Source organism: Staurois parvus, unplaced genomic scaffold (assembly GCF_062004578.1).
Source record: "Staurois parvus isolate SC_StPar_1 unplaced genomic scaffold, SC_StPar_1.0 ptg000668l, whole genome shotgun sequence".
In the NCBI taxonomy this organism is placed as follows: Eukaryota; Metazoa; Chordata; class Amphibia; order Anura; family Ranidae; genus Staurois; species Staurois parvus.
In genome coordinates this window covers 8,288,469-8,315,016 of record NW_028318464.1, presented here as the reverse complement: position 1 = coordinate 8,315,016, position 26,548 = coordinate 8,288,469, and the positions used below count along the sequence as shown (strand labels likewise).

Here is a 26,548-nt window from a genome sequence, read left to right as displayed (position 1 = left end):
TGATGTACATACCTGGATTTGTACCTCCTCCTGTAGCTCGCTAAAGCTGCTATTGTTTTTGAACTGGAGAGAGGATCTCTCAGAAATTACAATCTATTTTTCTACTGAATAGAAAATGAGGTTTATAAAATTACCTACTAAAAATATCTATAGTTTTAGATAGGTCAGTGTACAGACTGCTTGATTTGATCTGCATCTCCAAAGTCAGCTTCAATGTTAATTTTAAAGATTCCCTTCTATGACCGCTTCCTGCATAGCCTATTCTATCACAGCCTCTCTTTTGGGTAACAGAATCCTACTGAAGGCACAGCAAAGCTGACAAATAAGTTTACCTGATCGGCCTTCACACATCTTCAGACAGTCAGCTTTTGTGAGGTAGTTGTTTTTGTTGGGCTTGCAGCCCCCATAAACAAATGTTTTACAATTCATTTCGGTGGGGTCGTAGTAGAATCTTGTAAAGGAAGCACGGCAATTGCCAGTTGAAGGAGCTGCAGCACAGTACTCTGTGGGTAGGGAAAAGGTAAGTATGGTCAGTACAAGGGTAATTTGAATACCTGTAACATGGGCTTTCACTCATTCTCAGTACAGATGAAGATAAAAGCCGAGGACGCATCTGAAATTATATACAGACTAAGCCGAGGACACATCTGATATTATATAGCCTAACAGAAATTATGTACAATGCCCAATGATGACAAATTCCCCAAAAAAGAAAAATCCCCTCTTCAATGAAATCCTTTACTAAACAGAGAAGGGGGTCTCGAACCCTAGATTCCCTAGTAAAAAGAAATAGCCTTCGCTTCATAAACAATGGTGATGGAGAATCCTTCACCCCCCTCCCCCACACAGGTGGGTCCAAACTTTTATTCCAAATGGACTGCATAGTTGTCCACAGCCAACAGGGACTTTGTTATGTGTAGCGGCACTGGTCCAGACAAGGACTGTTCTGAACAGAGTGCTGTGCACACCATAAATGTGATTGCTTGATGTGGTTTTCACTGCAGGTAACTTCTTCTTGTAAGGAAAGGTTGAAGTAAACCTCTGCTTTGCATGTGCAGTTGAATGTACTCTCATACTTTTTTCCCCAACCGCTCTGTTTGGTCAATGTGTGTTAAGACAGGAAGCACCATGTGACCTATAAATTGAAACAGAGAGCAGAAGAGTCTATCCCCAACCCCACGTGACAGCCCTGCATAATTGAGCGGGCCAACTGCCAAGGACCGGTACTGTTATAAGGGCAGAACAGATTTAGTCACATATACCCCCAAACACAAAATACCGGGTAGCTCTTTCCACTATTCAGCCAAATGAGGCAGCAAGGGTGTCAAGATGAAGCAAGCATAATCAGCTGGTAGGCTGGCACCTAAATTAACCCGTTTTGACCTGCATGCGCAAAATACGAGTTCACTTTACTTTTACAGATAAAACATCCAATAACATTAAATGTAAAGTGAATCACAAGATGTCAAGAACCACAAGAACTTTTCCAGTTGTACCAAAAACCTATTGTTTGCGTTTCCACTAATCCTGCCCTAAACAATACAATACATCCATTAAAATATCTCAGTTATGTGTGCCCACTAAAACACAGTGCAACACCTCCTCCTCAAGCAGCAGAAATAACAAACCTTTGAAGTTTCCAACTTTGGGGGACTGGGCCGCAGCAGGTTCTGGCTTTTTAACTGCAAATAAGAAGAAAGGGAATTAGGAGGATGGGCAATGGTTAATACTGCAGGACAGGTAAAAGGGCTATAGTGCCTTGTGAAAGTATTAACCCCTTTGGTGTTTCTTGTTTTGTTGCATTACAACTTGGAATTAAAATGTATTTTTATGGGAGCTTTGTTCCATGTGATGTACACAGCATGCCTCTGACTTTTCAAAATATGTTTTATTGTGACAAAAAAATAATTAAGACAAAACTAAAAATAATATCTTGGAGTGTGCCAAAGTATTCACTCCCTTTGCTATGAAATTGCTAAATAATAAATGTCATAATTACATTTCAGACGTCCCATACTTAAATGATTAAGTAAGGTTCACCTCTGTGCGATCAAAGTGTCCTACGGTGTCAGTATAAATAAAAGTACACCTGTTCTGAGTGCCCATTCACACTACTTGCATGGCACTAATAGGTCTCCGAGTCTGCAGCATCACTAAGCAAGTAATATGAAGACCACAGAGCTCTCCAAACAAGTCAGAGACAAAATTGTCCAGAAGTATAGATCAGGGTTGGGTTTTAAAAGATTACATACGTTGAATATCACATGGAGCACCATTAACCACTTAAAGTCCGGATACTTTTACCACCTTCCTGTCCAGGCCAATTTTCAGCGCTATCACACTTTGAAGGATAATTGCGCAGTCATGTAAGACTGTACCCATATGATTTTTTTTGCATTTTTTTGAGACAAATAAAACTTTATTTTGGTGGTATTTATTCACCACTGGGATTTTTATTTTTTTTTGCTAAATGAAAAAGTCCAAACATTTAAAAAAAAAAAAGTTTTTCTTATAAAATTTTGCAAATAAATAATATTTCATCATAAAAAACTTGCCCAAAATTTATTCAGTTATCTTTTTAGTTAAAAAAAAAAAAAAAAAATTAGTTTATAATCAAATTATAATTTTATTTTACATTTTTTTTTTAATATTATTTGTTTACACACTGTCACCCTAGCAGTACAGTGTCACCATGGTGACCGTGTACTACTTGTGGGGGGGGTGATTTTTTTTTTTTTTTTTACACTGATTGCTTTTACACCCATAAAGGCTGTGAAAGCAATAATTTCTCCTTCCCTCTGGCTGCATTCTTGCAGCCATTGAGAAATACTGTGTGAGCTGTGATTGGTCACAGCTTGTCACATGGTACAAGGCCGCTGTGAATAGCCTTGTACCATGTGACCTCTGTGATCATTCACAGATTTCACACGTAGTAAGCAATGATGTCAGAAGTGACATCTTGCTTACTACTCTGCATGTGATCACTGATTGGCCAATCAGTGATCACATGATCGGGACCTCGCACAGAGGTCCTGTACGACGATCGGTGTTCCACTATGTCCGGAGGACACAGCGGCACCGGATCGCGGTGCTGCGCACTCCCAGGGAGCGCACACAAGCAGGGGGCAGGGAGGCAGTTTATAAACAGCCACCCGCCCCTGCACTGCCACTGTCCGGCCGTTTATATACAACGGCCGGTCGGGAGGTGGTTAAATCCATTATAACAACATGGAAAGAATGCACTACTACAAACCTGACAAGAGAAGGGCACCCACAAAAAACTCACAGGCAAGAGCGACATTAATCAGAGATACACAAAAAACACCAATGCATGAAAGAGCAACAAAGATCCAAAGCGGAGATTGGAGTATCTGTCAACAAAAAAGGACCACTTTATACTGTACACTCCACAGTTTCTCCTCTGTAGGAATAGCACCTTGTAAGATCATGTCTTGTGCAGGGCTGATTACGAATTGGAGGGACTAATTTTTAATCAGCTGGTGCATGCACTGCAAGGGCCCTAATGAGGAAAGTGGCAGAGTCTGCATTCCTAGAAGTGATTAACCCTTTAGCAGCATCTCACCAAAATTGAATTTTTTGTTGCAGACTGACTTTTCTTAGTGCAGATTTCTGGGAAAATCCGTGAGCTAATCACACATACAAGAAATGCCATCTCTGGGAGGCATTCTGTATGCCAACTGTATACAGGACCCTCCAGGTTGCCATATTGTATTTAATGTTATAGAAAATTTCAGCGCTGCACATTGAAAATGAATTATCAATTTTTAAACAATAATAAATTACGATATAGCTTGTGTCACAATTGTATACGCTATTTATTTATTTTTGGCCACCATGGGAAATGCAATGTGTGGTACAAACCCAACACTTCCCAATCACCCTGAAAACACCATCCCCCCAATCACCCTGAAAACACCATCCCCACAGTAGAGTGTGGCAGCATCATGCTGTGAGGATGCTTTTCATCAGAGGAGACTGGGAAGCTAATAGAGACTGAAGGAAAGATGGAGGTTCACCTTCCAGCAGGATAATGGCCCTAAACACAATGGTAAGGCCCCTTTCACACCAAATATGCATTGGCTTCCCCATAGAGTGGGTGCAGTGCAGCGTAACTGCGTATTTCATGCTGGTTACCCGTGCTTTGCCATAGACTTTCATTAGACTGGGCAGTTTTCAGAAAAACATGCATGAAGGACTTTTGGTGCAATTTAAGAAAAACACATCAAAACCGCCCGATCTAATGGAAGCCTGTGGCAAAGTGCGGGTAACCCATACAAAAACTGTGGGTACACTGTGCTGCATGGAAACCGCAGTGAAGTGTTAAAGTATTAACTGTTGAGGAAGAAAAGAGAATACTTATGCACACAAGATTTCTGACTTTTTTTGTCTGAATTATTTTGGGTCATCCATCAAGGGGGTGAATAGTTTTGAAAGGCACATTAATACTAGTTAACAAAAAAAAAAAAAACAAAAAAAAAAAAATGGCAAAATAACTTGACTCACCAACACATTTATCAATGCATTCATCTTCAGACATGTGGTTGTTCTTACTGCCTCCACAACCACCATAGGTAAAGGTGCGACAAGACTGTGAATCAGAGTCAAAGTACCATCGGGGAAAAGCAGCTCGGCAATTGCCAGTTACAGAGGGGCCTGAGCACATTTCTGCAGGGAAAGCAAAAAGAAAATCACACCACAACTGACATTATGTATAATGAAAGCATTTTGTGCGAATTATCAGAACAGCATGACTGAGCTGATATGAAAAAGGCAGGTTTGAGCTAACCTGAAAGAGGAGTGTCGGCAACCAAACGTTCAGGTGTAGGATTGATCTCAGCTTTTGTTACTAAACAGAGGGGAGGGGAAAAAAATAAATAAATAAAATTATACATATGCCATACATAATTAGGACTGCAGTGATTTCAAGGCTAGGACCATATATAAAGCTGAAATACCTTTATGGGAGTAGATTTACCTTTTTGGAGTTTAAGGAGATACCCTTTACTGTATAACCCAAGCCGTTGTCTATCAATGTCTGTTTATAAATGTCTATGTAATTCCAGGGGTTAGAGCATGGGTGCTCAACCTGTGGCCCTCCAGTTGTTGCAGAACTACCAAGTCCCATGAGGCATTACAAGGCTGACAATTACAAGCATGACTTCCAATGGCAGAGGCATGATGGGACTTGTAGTTCCTCAACAGCTGGAGGGCCACTGATTGGGCACCCATGGGTTAGAGCAAGCTTAGAGTCACAAGCCTTGTGTCGATTTTCAGAGCTAGAGATGGGCTTTCAGATGATCACATTTACGGGGTTCTGTAGACAAGTTGCAAGCTTGCACCTTTATTAACTTAAGTTCGCCAATACAGGGCACACAGAGCAAAATACCTATAAATTCTGTTAGCCAACCCAGAGCTTTATATAACCCTGCATGATCATGACAGATGGAAAGTCTGTTGCATCTTTACTGCTATTTCACTTTGTCTCTGAAACACAATGGCAAGAGGAAAGCTCCCTAAAGTGAGGGGATTCCCACCTATGACTTTCTTTACCTGAAAAGGTGTTTTCAGTGGAGACTTTCCCTCTACTGTTCTTCTAGTATCAATGGTAGAATTTTAGACTCCCCCTTAACTTTGTTTCCCAGCAACAATGATCACTATGACCAAGAGTGAAGGTTGACCTACACAAAGGTCACAGACCGGAAAAAAACAATCCTGGCAGATTTTTAATCTCCCTGGCTCTGGCCAGAAAAAAATGTTAGAATACAGCTTGTTTATCTCCCAGCCTCCAGCACGGGACTAGACAGTGGAGGAACAGAATCATGGTAATGAGGATGGCACTCTGCTCTCTCTGCGTATCAGCAAAAAGGTAAATGCAGCAGGTTTCTACTGCTAGCCACCAGTCCTGCCTGCGCAGGGGTTGCCAATATCAAGGCAGATATTCAGGTACTTAGGTATGTTGGTTTTACTTAAAAATATATTTAACTTTATTGGATTACTTGACAGTACTCAAATGGGATTTTTATATCTGCATTGAGTTTGTGTTTAATAGGTGTTCATTTACACTATTTTTTGTTTTGGTTTTTTTAAACTGTTGTATCCGCACCCACCTTATAGTAAATGGTGTAACCAGAACGGTTTATAGCAAGTATATATCCAAAAATTTAAAATGCCTTTATTCCAACTTGGATGCAACCTTTGCAGGCTTTTTTGTCATCACCAGTGTATGATACAGTATGGGCACAGAAGTATTACAACACCAACTTGTGAATCTACTTTACAGGTACATGAATGGTAACCAGTTGGACTAAAACACACAATCTTTACCTTTTACACCGTGGCATTTCCCCATGCATTCCTCCTCTCCCTCATGGTTGTTCAGGTTCACTGGGCAGCCTCCATAAGTAAAGTTTTTGCAGGTTTCTGTCTCTGCGTCATACCACCATCTTTTAAAATATGCTCTACACGGTCCGGTTTCACCTATCGCGAGGCAGAAATCTGGAGTGTAAAAGTAAATAGGTATATCAGAAGATGGAATGTAAACAATTACAAATATATTGTATACCAAGAGTCACTGTGCCCAAAACCAGTATTTTATTTATAGATGTATGCTCTGCATTGCACACTGGCTACAAGCTTCCTATAGTGGAATAATATATACATTTTCTAGGGCTTTCAGAGGTCATTCTCTCCCAAGTGAGAAGTTACTATATAGCCTATAAACCAGCGATTAGGGATATTTCGCTACACACTGGAAACAATGAAGTGTAGCATGTAGTAGCCAATAATTGCACCATGCTCCAAGTTTGTGAAATCCATACACTACATGTAACTGCACATGAAGCAGTCACTAGTAATTAATCACATAAGATTCAGAGGGAATTTTAACAGAGGTTATCACTGTAGCAAATACTACCCACGTGCACATGGAGTCTTTTAATTGACCTCTTGCAGGCTAAACAATGTGGGTTTAGAGAGGAGAAATAAGTGATCGAGGGGAGCTTTCTAATCAGTGTGATCACTCATTTTACCTGAAACTGGCCAACAGCATTGGCAGGCACATGATGTGGCAGAAAGTGTTTGAAATCGAGTAACCGTCATCCAGGAGCGTACTGACCATTAGAGCACTCAGGCAGTGCCCAAGGGCCCGGGGTCAGTAGGGGGCCCCATGAGATGCCCCTGGTACCTTTCGTTGGCTTTTTCGGGTGTGGACGAGGACACAGGGGCCCCATGATCCCCTATTACCTGGGGGCCCTATGAGTTGTCCATCTGCCCCTGCCATCATCCCATGTCTATGGGTACTTAAACTTCAAATTTACTCGGACAGGTTTTAGACTGTTCTTTAGGGTGCAAAAGATATGAAACATAAAAAGAATGTTACAACAAAGATGTACAAATGGGAAATGGTGCCAAACGTCCTTTCAAATATACATTAAAATGAACCTAAATAAGCACCATAGCAGAGTTTTCATCTAAAACGCCAAAGCAAATGGCTGCACATATTGTTCTGCTTCACTGGAGACTAAAATGTATACGTTGTTTACTGTAATCAAATATAAAATGACTACCAGCGACAGCACCACTAAAGCACCTGTACATTACACACAAACAGGCCTAATGGGTTTAAACTCTGCCCTAAGTAGGTCATTACAATCAAGCTGGGAAAATCTAAGAGACAAGTAAAGTTGGGTCAGCAGAGGGATGTCTATTTTCACAGTCTGGTCAGGTTTTAATCATTTCCTTTGCACAGCATGGGTAATGATACCCACAGACATAAAAAACCAGTAGTCAAATTCAGACCGCCACATGCTTGTTCTATAAGGAGAATGTAGCATGCACCTTCACAGCAGGAAAGTGTACAAAGGCAACCCCGATACCAACCATTTCTTTGGGGAACAACAGCAAAAGTCTGAAAAATCTACAGCAAACAATCATGTTTTTCTCCAGAGATCAGGCAGCCAGGGGATGACTGCACTGGCTGGGAATATAGCACACAAATCAGCATAGAGTCCTTCACCATTCTAACAAGTATCAACCGGGTTAGGCATGTATACCAGTATATAGCTTTGGAGGTGCATGGCTACCTTGTATCTGAGATGTATTTAGGGTTTGTGATGCTTGAACTAGCTGGCTCTTTGGGAACAACCTTGATCTACATGGTCTGCTTTACATTCAAAATGTGTATGAATAGATAACTTGTGGGAACCAAGGGATGTGCTATGTCCTACTATAGAGAACCAAACCATCCACCCAGTGTTGCCTGTTTCTTAGTTTTGATTACTGATTCATTTAAACACTAAAGACCAGCTATACATGAGTCAATTTTCAAACGATTTTTCGTTTGAAAAATCGGACCTAAGAATAATCGTGGTTCCTTCCCATTTTGTTTATTGGGCATGCTGGAAAATTTGTGAAAAACAACCGATTTTCGAAATCATTGGTGGCACCATCGGATTACAGAACCAACGACGTTTTTGATTGAAAAGTCGTTCAGAATTCGACCCATGTATGGCCTGCTTAACACCATGCTCATACACTGGCACTAACTTGTTGGCTCTGACTAACCAGCAGGTCCAGAGGAGGAAAAGAATATTACCCACTTGCCCTCCAGAGGATTTACCCCCCTTCCTAACCAGGCCATTTGTTGTGATACGGCGCTGCGTTACTCTAACGGACAATTGCGTGGTCATGCAATGCTGTACTTAAATGAAATTCATGTCCTTTTAGGTCCCCACAAATAGAGCTTTCTTTTGGTGGTATTTGATCCCCTGTGCAGGTTTTTATTTTTTTGCACTATAAACAAAAAAAGGGTGACAATCTTGAAAAAAAACAAACAAAAAAAAACAAACAAAAAACCACAACCATATTTTTGGCGTTTTGCTGTTCAACATGTCCAGTAAAAAAATATTTAAAAACAATCAAATTTAATCATAAATTTAGGCCAAAATGTATTCTGCTACATGTCTGCTGGAAAAAAAATCCCAATACCTGTAAATTAATTGGTTTACATGAAAGGTATAGTGTTTACAAATGGCGTTATATATACACTGAAATATTTTTTTTTAACTCGTAATGGCGGCAATCAACGACTTATAGCAGGCATTCTGGGGGGGGGGGGGCAGGGACGACTGACACCAATACAGTGATCAGTGTTAATAAAAAGCATTGACGCTGTACTAATGGCACTGGGCAGGAAAGGATTAACATCTGGGGTGATCAAAGGGTTAACTGTATGCTGTTTTACTATGTGGGCTGTGTGTGTTTCACTGTTAGCACACTGCTTTGTATGGCTCTGCTATGCAGAGCCATACAAAGCAGCGTGCAGGAGCTGCCGGGAGAGATCTATTGTTTACATACAGGTCTCTCCCCCATCTGAAATCTTGTGCCAGTGGGGAATCACTGGCCGGGAGCCAGTGATTGACAGCCGAGGCCACATGTGCCCCCTACCTGGAATTGCATAATCACGTACACACGATTTTGCACATCTGTGCCGCCCTGTAGCAGTATTTCTGCTATAGGGCACCGCGGAAGCAGTTAATCTTCTCCTCCTCTGGACCACATATGGTTAACACTCCTCTGGCTTGAATACCTTGTGGCTACATCATTACTGTTTATAATACAATACAGGATTGAAAATGGAACCATACTTTATGTAATCTCCAGTGAATATATTAGGGCTATGCTCATTCATCTTTATCCACGATATGCCAAATTTTGAGATTCAGGAATTTATCCATTATATATTTTTTGCCAACTGTGTATGGGATTGACCAGGGGTATATATTAGTCAAGCAAGCTGTGCAAATTACACACACACACTTTCTATCCATATATGTCCTCTATGACAGTCCCTTTGGTTTGAGAGCTCTATACTTTGATTGATATTCCATTTATATAAATATAAAAGATACGATATTTACCTTATATATGTATCACTTTGATCCAAGATATCTTACCAATCTCTAGACATGACCCTTGACATTTAATGTGTGCACCAATGTGTCCAATGTGCATTCGTTTTTAAATAATCAATAAAAATTCAGTATTAGTTAAAGATATGTCGGTACAGAGAATTTTGTTTATAATTTTTTATATAGGATTTAATATCCCTTTGGGTTGAGGGGTTTTGGTGTTCACTTTTGAGGCGTGCTCCCCTCACTTGTTATTGAGTTGTATCTGGTAGGATCATTCATTTTTAGATTTTTCTTTGCGCAACTATACAGTGCATTCAGAAGTTATTCAGACCCCCTTTACTTTTTTCAATTTTGTTATGCTGCAGCCTGACACTACAACTGTTTAAATTCATTTTTTTCCACCAATTTATACTCAGTATCCCATACCGACAAAGTGAAAACAGAATTTTAGAAAGGTCTGTGAATCTATGAAAAAACAACCGGAAATATCACATTAGCGTAAGTATTCAAACCCTTTGCAGCAACACTTGAAATTTAACTCAGGTGGGGGGAGGGGGGGGGGGGGGGGGGGACAATTATTGCATTATTAAAAAAAAAAAAAAAAAGTTTGGCAAAACTAGGACTCTCCCAAGAGCTGGTCGCTTAGCCAAACTGAGCAACTAGGGGAGAAGGGCCTTAGTAAGAGAGGTGACCAAGAAGTCAATTGTCAGTCTGTCTTATCTCCACACAGGGTCCCTGGAGCTCAGTCAAAGAAGGACAACCATCACTGCTGCCCTCCACTGCTGGGCTTTATGGCAGAGTGCCTGGATGGAATGGAAGCCTCCAAGCAAGCTTTCATGCGGTTTCAAGTTTGAAACAAGTAAATAGGATATAGTTTTCTAGCCATTTACGAATGCTAGCAGCAGAAGGATTAAAAATAGTCAGTGTTGATTGAGAGAGTGAAGTTCAGCTTTAGGCTCAGTTCGCACTAGTGCAGGATGTGCGGCCCGCGTTTGCACAAGCAGAGCAGCCTATTCATTTGAATGGGCTGCTGTGCCCACAAGGAAAAGGTGCATGCACCTTTTCTGAAATGCATCTGCATGGAAACCACAATGTCTTTTTGGCCATGCGGCCTCCGTGCGGTTCCTGCACCCGCTATCGCGATCCGGGATGAGATGCGTGGGGGTGCCATTCAGAAAGAAGAGAAGCGTAATGTGCTGCGGGTATCATATCGATGCCCGTAGAGTGCAGACTAGTGTGAACCTAGCTTCGAGGTGAAACTTCAGTCAAAACATTTTGGTTGTGAATAGAGTGGGGAAAGAAAATCCCTTTCTGGTTTCAGGAAGATTTAAGATCACGCCTTGTCCTAGAGACAAAACAAGAAAATATCCAACCTCTGACAGCCATCACCAAAATAAAAAAGTCAACAAAGAGAGATTTCCCTTTATTCCCTGTATTTTCTGCTCCAGCAACACGTGAAAATACCCCCCCCCCCCCCAACAAATCAGCCAAAAAAAAAAAAAAAAAAAAAAGGGCTTCTGTCTCTGACTATAAAACAATAGTTTTGGTTGCAGTTCCACTTTACAGGCACACAGTTAGCTCACCTATAATTACTAATGTACAACAACCTCAAGTTCGTATGGATGGAAAGAACGGCAGATGCCTCGGAGAATGGGGAAGGGGAGGGTCAGGAAGACACGTGCCCCCATACTTGAATACAGTGCAAGCAGACAAGAGGAAGTGCCATTGGCACTTGTCAACAACTTCCTTGTCTCTTCTCTAGGATTGAAATTGACCAGTCTTGTAAAAAGACTTTCCAGCTTCTCAGATAGTCTTTGTGATAAACAGCAGAATATCCCTAAATGACTTATGCTGTCCCACCCATGATTCCGGCTTAACTGGCTGAAACTCAACCCTGGCCCTGTTCTCACCATCCGACTTGAAAAACATTGTTCTGAAACGCAGAGGAGCCGATGGAAAAATGGTCAGCTGAACAGTGACTGCAGCCAATCCCTCTGGCAGCCAAGGGAGCAGTAGCGGTCAATGTACAAATAGCCAGCAGGGGAGATTCCTCCATCCATAAATCTATTGATCCTAATGGACATAGCTGGCTTTGCCTTATTAATGCATTTGAAAGCAGAATTGGGACAGAATAAGGCTGCTTGTAGCACACTATGGCTGATTAGCACAACCTAAAGAAAACACACTTGGAGCAGAACTATGGCTGTTGCCTGCAGCAACCAGAGAACTGGTTTCATTCTCACACTGAAGCTGAACGGTTTCTTTGGAGACCAAGACCTGGTTACATTACCTGTACGTTAAAGTGATTGTCAGGAGAATAATTTAAGCTTCCAAAAGACAAAAAAACATACCCAGCGTTACCAAAAGATGAGTGCTGTTCACATTCTCAAAAGGATGTCAGTGATGGAAATAATAATGATCCTACATGCATAATTCATTAGGTAACAAAGCATTGTGTCTTTTCCTGAACTCATTGATCCACATACCCCTTATGGGTAATGCTTCTAGCCTTATAACATTTTCAGGTTTGTTTTTTCACCTGTGCAGGAGTTTTGTTTAGTTCAGTTTGTTGCTCTGCCTACTGTACATAATAACCCATTATGCAGTGACACACCCAACACACATACTGCGCCTTTTCAGCTGAAAATATTTATACACCCTAGTTTTATGGATTTATATGCCTTGGGTATTAACTGTTTACATGTGGCCTCATAAGGACAGGGCCTATAGGAAAAGCACTAATAAAGAATTTTGCAGTGAATTTGAATTTTTTTACCATTAAAAACCTCCCTTTTGACCCACATTATCCATTGATAAATTACAAACCTCACTCTGCCCAGGCCCTCAGTGTTTGCTTCTAGGAAACCGGTGGTATCTGCAACAGTGTCCATGCACCAGTGAGTGTTGGAGAATAATGACCAGTTTATTAACTAGTATGGAGGAAATAAGGCATTTATTACATTGGTATCAACTTGCATAATATCTCCGTGTACAGCAAGCTTTTACTAAGCATTTGCAGAGCTTCAGCAGACTGTCATTTACAAAAAAAAAAAAAAAAATTAAGCCTTTAGAACCACTTTAAAAATCTTCAAACAAACATGTTATACTTACCTGCTCTGTGTAATTGTTTTGCACAAAGCAGCCCCAATCCTCCTTTTCTTGGGTCCCCCCCAACGATGCTTATGGCCCCTCCCCCCACTCAGAGTGCCCCAAGAGCAAGCTGCCTGCTCACAGGGTACTCCTGCATGCTCACTCCTGAGCCATCTGTGCATCTATGGGACGCACAGATCGTGGCTCAGTCCTGCCTCCCCACTCTCTCCTCACTGGCTGTTTGACAGCAGCAGGAGCCAATAGATTCCCGCTGCTATTTCTCAAATGAAGAAAGACCGGGGAGAGCCGCTGCTCTCATACACATTGGGATTAGGCTCAGGTAAAGTATTGGGGGGAGGGAGCTGCACACTGGATGATATTTTACCTTCCTGCGTAAAAAAAAAAAAGTTCAGCCTTTACAAACATTTTATTCCGCTCCATTTTGGGAATGTAAAAAACACAGATCTTAATTGATTTCTGTCACTGTAGATAAGCTATCAGCAGGCTTTACACAAGTGTCAGTGCTACATGAAGCTTGTTGACACTCCATTCACACTTTGCGATTTGGAATTGCAAGCAGAATCTCCACATTTCTGCCCAGGATTCCAAATCATGTGGCAATTGCAGCACAACACAAGATGCACTTCTTTTGCGATTGTCACACGGCAAACCGCACCTTTAAAAATCATGTGAACCTTGTCACATGAAAAGAAGCTCCATTCGTGTTTTGGGTGCCATTATCATTCAACAGCACCCCAAATGCAATGCGATTCTGTGGAGACTGCTGTGTGGCAAACAGCAGCTTTAAAATTGTGTGAACCTTGTTGCCTGAAAAGCTTGGCAAACGCACATAAAGCAGCCCATTTGAATGAATGAGCTCGCCCTATGCAACAAGCAGAATCGTGTGGTCAATGCATAGCGGGAACGCTTGTTCCTGCTACGGGAGAGTGTGAAGGCGGCCTTAAAGCCTGCTGGCAATTTGAATTAACCATCAGCACTCCTATTAAAGCAGAACTAAAGTTCCGATGTTACAATCTGCAAGCAGGCAGGTTCCTTATTGCAGAAGAAACATGCAATGTCCATTCTCCAACAACATACACCTACCTACCTGCTTACGGTCTTAAGCTGTGCAAGTGGAGCTTGCATCATCGGCACAGTGCCTGTGCGCTGGGATGACCGTTTCCTGAGCATTCAAAGGAGTGTCATCATCCCCCACTGGCCATTGAAGACAGCCAAAAGACCAGCAGAAGATACCAGTGCGGAAAGGGGGACCTTTGAAAAGTAAGTTTATCGCCGCTTTAAGATCTGTGTTTGACATTCTCAAGCTGGAGCTGAAAAATACTTTAAAAGGCTCTAATAAACCAGCTCAAAGCTTGGCTGTGTACACTGCTCTTATTTATACAAGCCAAAAAGGCCTAGGGAAGCACTTTTCCATGAAGCAAACATATGGAAGTCAGTATTGAAAACAAACCAACACTCAATACCAGATTAGTTATTCTACCCTAAGGTTTTATCTAGCGTCCTCAGAAGCACATGGCTCCCTAAACGGTCATGATCTCTCACCTGGTAAACCAGTGGTTTTGCTGTATAGCAAGCATACAAATACTTGCACCCATGCTCCATCTTTCAGTGTTCCAGGAGCTGCCACGCCCGATGCACTACTACGCCAATGACCAAAATTGTCCCACCTTCTTTGCCATTGGTCACTGAGGCTGTCCATCACACTTGGCAGATACTAAGGTGAGTGTGTGCACAGAATGAAAGTGCAAACTGGCACTTGGCTGTGCTCACTATACTGTCTGGTGGCCAAATTCATAAAACAAGAATTCAAAAAAAGGTTCTTATGGCAATAGACAACTCTTCACATAAATATCGGCTTTGGTAAAAGGACATAAAATTCTGCTTATGCTCAGTCTAAAACAAAAATGGGAACAGAAAATGACACATTTTGCTGATTATCTACAGCACACTGCCACATGAAGAAGAAGAAACAGTCCAATCGGTTTCTACAAATACAAGTTATACAATATGACAAACTTCTGACCTACAAAGAACAATCAGAAAACTCAGAATTTCAGTTGAAATAAAAGTCTGATCCCAAGCTGCACAGATTTTCCAGTGTATGACATCTACATAGGATAGGGGAATATCATACCAAGAAAGTTGTAAAAAAAAAAAAAAAAAAAAAAAAAAAAAAAGCTGTAAATTAAATGTAACATATTATAATGCATACATTTTATTTTTCCATATATACTCATTAAAGTGTTACTAAACCCACAACACTAAAAATGTAGTGTGTATTGCTAGATCGTTTTTTTTTTTTTTTTTTTACTTTGGAAGGGTGCATGTGATCAGCACAGGGCCAATTAGCACAGTCCAGACAGAGGGTCATGGGTCATACAGCCTCATGGGACAGTCAGCAGAATGAAAACTTCTCCTACAAGCTTTAACCAGTGCTCAGCTGGACACGGATAGAAGGCACAAGACTGCTCTATTCTGCTGATGAGAAAGGCATTTAGCGGTTTATATTTACAAAAATAATTGCATTTCCAAGTTGTGCGATACATAGTGAATGTAGTGTCCTTGGTTTAGTAACACTTTTCACAGGTGTCAAACTGCCGGCCCTCCAGCTGTTGCCAAACCACAAGTCCCATGAGGTATAGCAAGATTGACAGTTACAAGCATGACTCCCAAGGCCAGAAGCATGATGGGACTTGTAGTTTTGTAACAGCTAGAGGGCCGTCAGTTTGACACCCTTGCATTTAAATAATTGCTCCAGGCTCGTGGAGGCAAAAAACAGCAAATGAAAAAAACTTGCAGGAGCAGAATAAGTCTTCTTTAAGCTGGCAACTGAGAGCATGGTTGTATGTGCATGTACAATCTGACCACCTCACAACGTTCTTTGGCTATAGAAGTTGCTATAAGCACGAGCGCTGCCTTTTAGGGGATAACAAGGAAGGGAGAGCCATGGGATTACAGTCTCAGCACCAAGGAAAACAACAACGATCGGAAAACATGTCCTCAACAGCCACATTATCAATTCACTTTCTGGGACATCCAACATAAAACCATAGAGTACAAACTGTTGCCCTATCTTAGGGACCTTAAAAATGACCAGTTCACCTTTCTGAACATGTTACACCTATATTTACAGTGCAACATGTTCAGCACGCACCCTCTCTCCCCCCTGACCTCCAACAGCAGGCAGCGGATCATAATCTGCTGTCACAATTTGAAAAAACAGTGTAGCCATGCGGGGCTCTGCCCACACGGCAGCGTCATTCATTCACAATTTCCTGTGAATGAATAGACTACAAGGCTACAACAATGCTTTTAGTTCTTCGTGAACTGCGAGGGCACTTGTGAGAGCTCTTGTAGGTCATTGATCTTCATGCTCTAAAGCAGGGGTGTCAAACTGGCAGCCCTCCAGCTGTTTTGCGAAACCACAAGTCCCATCATGCCTCTGGGAGTCTTGCTTGTAACTGTCAATCTTGCAATGCCTCATGGGATTTGTAGTTTGGCAACAGCTGGAGGGCCACCAGTTTCACACCCGTGCTCTAAAGTAAAGGCCTGCCCATATTGGAGGTACAGGCAGACAGCTGTCCTAAGTCTGCAGGAGCATGGCACTGCACCCACAATCTGTTGATCATGGTTGCGGGATCTGCAAATTAATCAACAGCAACTTGAAAAGGTACTAAAAAACTCCTTAAAAGTTGTCACCAGCTCAAAACACTGCGCGGCTGACTGATTCCTCACTACACCCTCGATGCATTCTTTACATAGTGGCTTGGTCCAAGTGTGCGTGAGGCTGACCTTCCACAAAGGGCACCTTTTATTCAACCCCCAAGGAGGCTTAGCTTTATATGTAGTTTTGGCCTGAAAGACAAACACACAGGGTGCCACATAAGGACCTGCTAACCCCCTCCCCCCGCCAACTACACCACAGTGCCCAACACAATACACCGGGGGTCCTCCACTATGAATACCCAGTGTCCCACTCCCTCTGACCACCAAGAGGCACACCCATGGAACCCAACAAGTAAAAGCAATTGCCATCCCGGGGTCCACCTTACCCGAGAATGGCTGGTGCTAGCATTGTTTGGATCCGCCACTGTTGCCTCTGATTCCAACATTGTCCCAGCCAAGGAATACAGATGGCCCGCCAACAGACCTCCCTGTTGCATGCTGCTGCATTCCAGAGCACTCACCAGCCACGACTGGCCCGTTATAAGCACTTGCAGCTAGAACCAAAAGCCAAAATCTCCTCCTCCTTCCCCGCTTGAAGAGAAGTCACCTTCCACCCAGCCCAGCAGACAATGGCTCCATTGCTGACAGCAATACACTGCAGGGAGGCATCTAAAACCTCTGGCCTGACCCCCTCTGGATCCACTTGATAAATGGATCCCCAGAACTTCTCCTTCCCATTCAGGAAGAAGCTGAGGTGACATGCCAACAGCCTAGGTAACCTTGCCTCCTCCACATCCCAGAAGCTTGGCACCCCTGTGCTTTCTAAAACTCAGACCTATGCCTATCCCCACACAGGATACACTGGCCACAGCCTTCCCGGCTCTCTGGCCCTGGTTCCCTAGTGGTGTCTCCCCACCAGCAGAAACATCAGAACATATGACATTCATATCACAAGCAGTAACCTTCAGTGAAGTGACCTCAAGAAAAGCTAGACGCCTCTAATAGCAGCATTTTTGTGCTGTGTGCATGAGCCCTAAGGGCCAGTTCACACTATAGAAACAGTCCGGATTGCGTTTCTGCACACGTTTGATGTATTCCAGTGCATTTTTTTCCCCTCACCTTAAAGAAGGATGTCTGTGTTCCAGTGTGTTTTTGATGCTTTTTACTACAATTCAGTCAACCACAGCCAGAGAGGAGGGAGCAGGAGGTGGGGCCAAGCAATGCTCTGAGTGTAAATGGACACAGAGTGGGGAACTGGAGTGAGCACGCATGAGTGTCCCCAGAGCAAGCGGCTTTCTATGGGGGTATGTGGAGCAGACAGCACTGGCTGGGGACCCCAGAAGAGGAGGATTGAGATTCCTGTGTGCAAAACCATTGCACAGAGTAGGCAAGTATAACATGTATATTGACAAAAAAAAAAAAAACCCACCATAACATGTCTCAGAGCCTTTTCATTATGGAAAATAATGAAATACGGGAAAGTAAACAAGACCATAAAAAAACGTATTTGGATTTTTAGGACGGGAGGAAAGATCAAGGACATTAAAAAGGACCAGACAAAACTGGGTACTATTACAGCAGTCTGGTAACAATAGCCAATGTAGACGTGTTGGACTGTCGCCCTCATTTACGGTATATAGCCAATATCAAAATCAGATGGTGATTTGAGTTACAATTTTCTGTTGCCCTCATATACAGGTTTTATAAAGTCGCTGCTGTAGTGTAAAGTGTGCTATGCATTTCTAATTATCAGATGAATTATTGCCAGATACAGCAAACACAACATTGTCAGCCTATAAATGCATAGCAAACTCCTTTAGCCAATCAGCATTCAATTGAGATATACACCAAGCAGCAAAGAATACAATTGCATTTTTAAGTGTGTAGACATAGTTGCACAATGATCATTGTTTCCACATGATTCAGAGGTTCAGCAGGGACACTGAATATCTATACCATCACAAATATCTAGATATAGGAAATGGACCTGTTGGTAGCCAAATTCGAGCTACTGGTATTCTGTCATTTTGGAATAACCTTGATATTACTTCTAAATTACACAATATAAATAACAGCAGACAAGAGATATCAAATTATAAACCGGAGGTTATCACACTTCATGGATCTGGTTTAAAGCAAACCTGCCATATCTGAAACACTGTTACTCTCATCCTCAGTACCGTTGCTATAGCCCCAAATTATTCCCATTGCATTCATGTAGCCCCCTGAACCTGGCCTGCCATGCTGCCCCTCCATGAAAACATAAAACCAAGTAGAGTTCATTGAAACTGTATCTAAAAGACTTTATTTTGGATAGATTGTTGAGGGTTTAAAAAAAAAACAAAAAAAAAAAACATGGTCAGGTTTTTATCGATGTCTGCATCCCTGCCAGGTAGATTCACCCACTTTGTTCTGGAAACCATTGTCACCAGGACTGGAAAAAAAAAATAAAAAATACGGGAGGGAAGAGTTGTCATAACAGGAAGAAGATAGAAATCTGGGTACCTTGTTTAGTGACAAATGTCAGTGTATTAACCTCTCGAAAGATTTCCTCTTGCTTCCTGTTGTGAAGACACACACGCACGCTCTGGGTCAGTGACTCAATGGGGAAGATTTACTACAACTGGTGCATTCAGAATTGGGCACAGCTGTGCACAGTAACCAAGCAGCTTCTAATTCAAACTTCAATGAAAGGGATACTAAAGTCATTTTTTTTTTTTTAAATAAACACGTTATACTTACCTGCTCTGTGCAATGGTTTTGCACAGAGCAGTTCAGAACCTACTCTTCTCGGGTTCCCCGCCAGCACTCCCAGCTCCTCCCTCCTGTTCGGTGCCCCCACAGCAAGCAGCTTGCTATGGGGGAACCCGAGCAAGCATGCTCCCGAGCCACAGATCTGCGTGTGCATTCACACACAGAACCGTGACCCCAAACCAGCCCCCTCCCTTTCCTGATTGACAGCAGCAGAGCCAATGGCTCCCGCTGCTGTCTCAGCCAATCACAAGTGAGAGTCCCTGAAGAACCAAGGCTCTCGTGGACATCACTAGATCAAGAGGGGGCTCAGGTACGTGTTAGGGAGGCTGCTACACACAGGTTTTTTTACCTTCATGCATACAATGTGTGAAGGTAAATAGCCTTGAGCCTTTACAACCACTTTAAGCTTTGGCAATAAAACCTAGAAGCTAATTGGTTTCTATTCAGAGGTGGACCAGATTTTGCACTGTTCAGTTTTAGTAAATAACCCCTTATATGTAAGGAACTCTTCAGTATTGTTACGACTAGGACTCGGTCCTGAAGCAAGAGCATATGAATGACAGCCAGGAAGGTAGCATTTTTAGAAGGAGAGGCCAGAAACATGAGCCTCCAGGTTTCTCTTTTAGGAATGATTCTAATAAACAGCTAACAGACCTCTCCCTGTCTTGTAGGCAGTGAGGAGCCTGAGCCCTCCCACACAGAAATCAAGGCTTGTATTCAGCAAATACCTGGCAAAGTCAGAGGGATTTAGCCAGTAACAAATAGGTACTGGATGGTGCCATTGAAATAGAATTAGAGGTGAAATCTTACAACTTGGGACACTTTCTCCCATAAAAACTATCAAAGGGTTGTTTACACTGGCAACAGCCCTTATGGCCCCTATGAAATGCAAGATGCAGTGGGTCGTTTGTGGCTGGGAGGTGATATGTCGCCTCCTCACTGCCTGTTTTAACCCTGAAAATATTGCATCACTGAATGGATTGCCTCCGGCAAAAGGTACTGCCCACTGAATGCAACAGGGGTATAACTTTGCTTTGGGTTAAGGGGGGGGGTGGTAGAACACAGCTCAACAGTCCATTTTTACTGCAACACCCCTTCCCCCCCCATGTGTGAACGAGTCCTCAAGAAAGGGGTTCCCTTGCTTTGAAATTTCCTCTCGCTTCAGGACAGGAAGTTAAGAGAAATGTCCCCAGTGTGACAAAGTAAGATACATCCATTCCCTCCATCAAAGAACAAAAAAAAGTCTTCGGCTGCAGGTGTACTTTTAACCACCTTCCTACAGCCATATTGTGTAAAAAAAATAAAAATAAATAAAAAAAAAAGGGATGGCTGCCAATTTCTGAAGTGCCATATATAAAATGGTACTTCAGAAATAGCCCTTGGGTGTCCAGTCAGTGCACCTATTGATGGAAGTGAACCGATCCGTCATTTTGAATGTGGGGTCTTGTTTAACCCCTTCCAACTCCCCCATCTCTGATCTTCAGCCTGTCTATGTGACCTGTACATTAACCCTTAATCTCCATTACCCCACTGAACACGGTCTATTTAATGATGTGCTATACCTAGTGCACCATTACCAGGATCTGTTTTGTCCCTCTCAATACCAGTATCTTTTCCAAACTGATGATATCACCTTGGGGTGTCTTCTTTAAGAAAAGGGTTATATTGGGGGAGTGTGTACCGTCCTGGCATTTGTTAGGTTTTAAAACAGAAAAGTTTTGGTTTTTTTTTAAATTATGTTTTATAGTGAAAAAAATCCAGTGATATTTAAATTACACCAAAAGAAATCTTTTTTTTTTTTTTTTAAACAAAGGATATAAAATGCATTTGGGTACAATGTTGCATGACAACAGAATTGACAGTCAGACTATCACAAAGTAATCGTCAGTCAAACTATCCAGCACTGAAAATGTCCTGGTAATAAAGGGAAATATACAGGCTGTTACTCAAGCGATTCAACACATACACGGTACATTTTAGAATTTGAGACAAACTACGTATCATGCAACATCACTGTGTGCCAAGAGGCCCAGGCCTCAAGTGGGGAGATGCGGAAGGATGAGCGATATAATCTGACCTGTGTAACGCTGGTATTTTTAGTCTGGGTGAGTATCTTGAGGTATGTGGGTGATATGGATTACTGAACAGAGACTATGTGTCTTATGTTGCCAGTCTACATGGGAGGTTGGTTTCTTTAGAGCTCAGACAGGTAACTTTGAAGCATAATTTCAGACTAAACCTAACTAGTCTTAAAACTGTTCCCTCCCCCTTCCTAACACCTATGCTGTGTAAAAAAAAAAAAAAAAAAAAAAAAAGGAAGATATATATACTTGCCTGCTTCAGCCCAGTCATGTGACCTGGCTCCCGTGTCAGCCAGCATGGTTGCAGAGGAGAGGAGGGAGAGCCAACAATGGTGACATCACCGCTGCCAATCATTCCCAGCTGTTGGCGGAGTCCTTCTTCCTCTCTCCATCAGCCGCCACTGGCTGTCACGAGGGATCATATGACCGGACTGGCTCAGGGTGAAAACAGGTACAAGTATATACATCGGTCTTACACAGTTGGTGTACATAGTTAAGTGGAGAGCATTAAGACTAGTTAGAATTCCAGGCTAGTCCTACTTTAACCCAAACTGCCAGTTAAGAGTCCGTTCATACGGGCAGAGTGATCAGATCCTCCTGTCAGTTGTTCAGGAAGATCTTAATGGAAGCTCAGTGTTCGGTGGATGTAAATGGACATACGCCTGTTACTAGTCAGTTACTTCTGAGTCATTGAAGTCTAAAGAAAGAAGATTTTAGGTTTTTTTTGGACTAAACCAGGGGTCTGCAACTTTTAAGACATAAAGAGCCACTTGGACCCGTTTCCGAAGGGAAAAAAAAAAGACTGGGAGCCGCAAAACCATTGCAACATTTAAAACAAAACCGACACTGCATATATTGTTTCTTACCTTAATGCTATATACAGGATCGTGCAGTTAGCTTCATCCCCCATATAGTAATTCATCCCCCATAGTAATTCATCCCCCATATAGCAATTCATCCCCCCTATAGTAATTCATCCCCCCTATAGTAATTCATCCCCCCTATAGTAATTCATCCCCCCTATAGTAATTCATCCCCCCTATAGTAATTCATCCCCCCTATAGTAATTCATCCCCCCTACAGTAATTCATCCCCCCTATAGTAATTAATTCCCCATATTGTCTTAATTCACTTACCTTTGCTCCGCGCGTTCCTCTCGCTGTGTTCCCGCGCTGTGTTCCGGTCTTCAGGGCGGATTGTGAGAGGAGTTCGTCACGCTGCCCCGCCTACATCCTGACAGCTAATGTTCCACGCTCCGCGGGCCGGATTAAAAGAGTCCTGACTTTTGAGGCGGCCGCCCGAGAGGAGGGAGGGGAGCGGGCGCCCGGCACACAGAAGAGCCGCATGTGGCTTGCGATCCGCGGCTTGCCGACCACTGAAACCCTATTGGCTGTCACCTGGTGGACAGTGTGCTCCGGAGCCGCAGCAAAGATGAAAAAGAGCCGCATGCGGCTCTGGAGCCGCGGGTTGCCGACACCCGGACTAAACGTAACAGATGGAGAGGTAAAAGGGATGTAAACAGGTGCATGTCCGTTCATATTGGCCTTCCCACAGACCTAACATGAGTCCCATTTCAGGCTGGAGGAAAAACCAGAATGGACAACTGGTTCAGTTGTGCTCCAAATCATTGAGGAATCTGTTCAAAGGTCCCCTGCTAACCAGAACAGCCACCACTGTGCGAAGAGAGCCAGAAACGCACTACAGCCTTCTAAGTGGTCTATGGCCATTGGGTTTACAGTAAAGGGCGTCTAAAGTGATAAAAAGAGGAGGGGGGGGGGGGGGTTACAACTCAGGCCGGTTTTATTGTCTGCGTTCCTGTTGCCGAGACTCACCTATCATCATATGTAATCTCCAGCACAGGAGTGGAGGGGAATTCTTTCACTTGACATCTAAGGCTCCATGTACACTGCAGCTGAAACTCACATTTAGGAGCTTTTGTGTTTTTTTTGTCAGCAGCCCCTTAACTCTCCCTAATGTTTTCCTATGTGTCCATGTTACATCGTCGTTTACAGGCAGTTGAGTTTACAGTCTTTTTTTGAACGCAACAAACTTGCGTTCAGGAGTAGATTTTATCAGCGTTTCAAACTCCAAACGTGACTAACCGCATTTATAAGCGTTTGGAAAATTTGTTTTACTCTTTCATGTCCAGAGACTTTTTTCATCATGAAAAATGCATGCAAAGCGTTTTCTCGGTACTCAAATGGACCCGGTACACCATACTTTGAGGTTTCACATGAAAGAAAATATGTTAGACACCGCTGCAATAATGTCTGCACAGAAATGAGCTGGAACACATCCAAAACACACCACAAAAAAAAAAAAAAAAGACAGCAAATCTCAACAAATACTGCTCTCTCTGCTTCTGCTCTCCATTTCTCTCAAAATGTCTGAAATAGTTAAATCTTTACTGTTTTTCAGGGCATACTGGGCATTTTGGAAGGTCTCCTGAGGGTATCTTTAAAAAATGCTTCTAAACACAAACGCTCATAAACACGGTATGCAAACGCGGCTAAACAGACGTTTTTTAACCTACGTTTTCCAACAGTCAGTTTCCATTGTTCAGAAGTGTCCCGTGTACATGGAGCCTAAGAGGGGATTTCCCTCAATATGGGGAGATTTCTGCTCACTTCCTGTTGTGTCAGCACAGGAAGTGTGAGGAAATCTCACCAAAGAGCCCAGTCAGCAAACCAAACAGGTTTAACCAATCCCCACTCTACGCATCCAGTCGGTGAGGTCTTGTTGATGGTCTCAGGTCACAGCCTGACAAGACAGCGTCCTTACCTTCCTGCTTGGGCTGGGCCCCTGCATCCACTCTGCGGTAGGACTTGGTCTCCTCCTGGGCGGTCAGCTCACACATGTTGAACCCTTTGACGTTGCAGCGGACGAGATAACACTTCCCATTGGACAGCACAGCCAGGTCACAGTTGGCCATCCCACAGCACTGCCTCCAGCACTCTTCATCAGACACCATATTCTCCTCCACCTGCATAACTCTCACTCCGAACGCACTGGGGGCCTCCACATCCACCAGACCAAAGCCCTCCATCACCTCAAAGCCCTCACATGGCAAGTCTGCTTCTGCCAGGGCCAAGGGGAGCAAGAAAAGGAAGAACCCGCGGAGCCAGGCCGCCATTGCTGAGGTTTCCGCCTGGGCGGGGATTGGTCGGTGACGTCACTGGACCCTCGCTCGCTGGGCTCGTGGACGCTCCTCTCGCTGTCCCGACTCAGGGGGGAGACACCGAGCACTGCTTACGGTTCAAATGCTACCACGTGACCACTCGGCAGCGGCCCTCTCCGTAGGACAGGTGGTCTGATCTCTGGCTTTCCCCCCAGCCGCCTCGTTCGCGTCACTAACCCTTCTGCAAGTAACTCGACCAGACTACAGTCTTTCCTTAACAAGTCACGCCCCTTTACGTCACCCCAGGTAAATGAACAGCGGGTGTGCCCTTCTTTCCTCTCGTGTCCCGCCCCCTTCCTGACGTCCCACAGGTAAATGAAGAGCGGATACGCCTTTCTCTCCTTCCTAGCCCGCCCCTTTTAGATCACCACAGGTAAATTTGTCAGGGAGCACCGCCTTTCTCTCCTCCCCGCCCAGCTGGTGTGCAGGTGAAGTGGGCGGGATCACCGCATTGTTTTCCTGTTTACTTCATACGCCTCAGTCCTCCCCCTTCTTCCGGTCTGGGAACCGGTTTCTGGAGGCCGGGGGTAGTTTCGCTGTCCCAGCAGGGATGTCATTCGTCAGCAGGCACACAATGGTGTTCTCTCACCGTGAAAAGTGTGTCACGCAGGGTTTCCTGTCAGCCATTCATTAGCAGTGTGTATTAGGAGGTCATTGGTGAGAGAGATGATGATGGGGTGTATTGTGTGAGGAGGAGAGTCACAAACCTCCAGAGAGGATTCAATCATTTGTGTGAGGAGGGATTTACTAACAGTGCCCATACACTGGTCATAGATTAATGAGTGACCACAGAGCAGGCAGTTACCTTCCATGTGATGCAAATATGCGGCCACAAGAAAGGTGGGCCAGATGATGCACATGTGCGTCCCCGGAGGCAGAAGGTTGTGTGCTGTGAGTGCGCTAACTACGTGCTCCTAGTACACTGACCAACGCTCACACGATACACAAGTCGCATTGCTTTCTCATGTACGGTTAGGTCCCTGTCACACCTGCACATCACACGGGTTGTTCATTTTTTTGCGCTTTTCTTGGTGTGTTTTTTTTCACAGCAGCATAGTGCAATCTATTCACTAGAATGGGCTGTCCTACATGCAACAAACGTGCCAAAAGAAGTTCCTGTACCTTATCGGGTGGTAAGCTTTGTATTTCGTCTTGCGGCGTGTTTTTTGATGAGTTTTTCACACTGCAAAACATGTTTCCAAAGGCACCACAAGCACGATGCAATCTCACAATGCTCGCAGAAACTTATTTCTGAAGCACGCAGGTGTGAATGGGGCCTTAGCGTAGGTTCTCACTTGTGCGGCACTGCACCTTTAACGAAAACGCGTCCCACACAGAAACCACAAATGCACTGCGGTTTTCAGTGTGTGGATGTGCCATTAGGATTACCACGCCTGTATCGCATCAGGAGATGCAGCAAAGCATTTTTTGTGCAGGTGGTTGCGGCTGCAGGAACAAGTGCGGTCCCACAGCGGCAACCACCCCACAAACATGAATGTGGCTTTATGCAGGCCATACCTGGTTCGAATTCTGAACAATTTTTCATCCGATAATCGAAAACGTTGTTCGCTCGGTAATCCGATGGTACCATCAATGAATTCGAAAATTGGCCGACCAAGTCATAAAGTTCACCCCATATAACAGGCGAAACGTCTGTTCCTTCCAGGTCACGGCTCATGCGCATATTCTTTTAAAAAAAACGATTGTACGATTTGACCATCATTGAGTCGAAAATCGGTTGTTTTTCACAAATTTTCCAGCATGCCCGATCACCAAAAAGGGGAGGAACCACAAAAATAGGCCAGTGCCATTGACCCACTAACAGC

At 43.4% G+C, this 26,548-nt stretch overlaps 1 protein-coding gene across 1 annotated transcript in view; it reads right to left on the bottom strand.

Moving 5' to 3' along the window:
- The window catches only part of LOC149447895 (putative Kunitz-type serine protease inhibitor), a 34,179-nt gene extending 8,996 nt beyond the window's left edge, over positions 1-25,183 (bottom strand). The window contains exons 1-6 of the mRNA XM_089652020.1: positions 24,326-25,183; positions 6,346-6,516; positions 4,808-4,867; positions 4,525-4,686; positions 1,629-1,682; positions 333-503 (exon numbers count right to left, since the gene is read on the bottom strand). Coding sequence (XP_089508146.1) covers positions 333-503; positions 1,629-1,682; positions 4,525-4,686; positions 4,808-4,867; positions 6,346-6,516; positions 24,326-24,677 — 970 coding nt within the window. The 5' untranslated portion in view covers positions 24,678-25,183. The remainder of the gene's footprint in view (positions 1-332; positions 504-1,628; positions 1,683-4,524; positions 4,687-4,807; positions 4,868-6,345; positions 6,517-24,325) is intronic.
- Between the last annotated feature and the right edge of the window lie 1,365 nt (positions 25,184-26,548).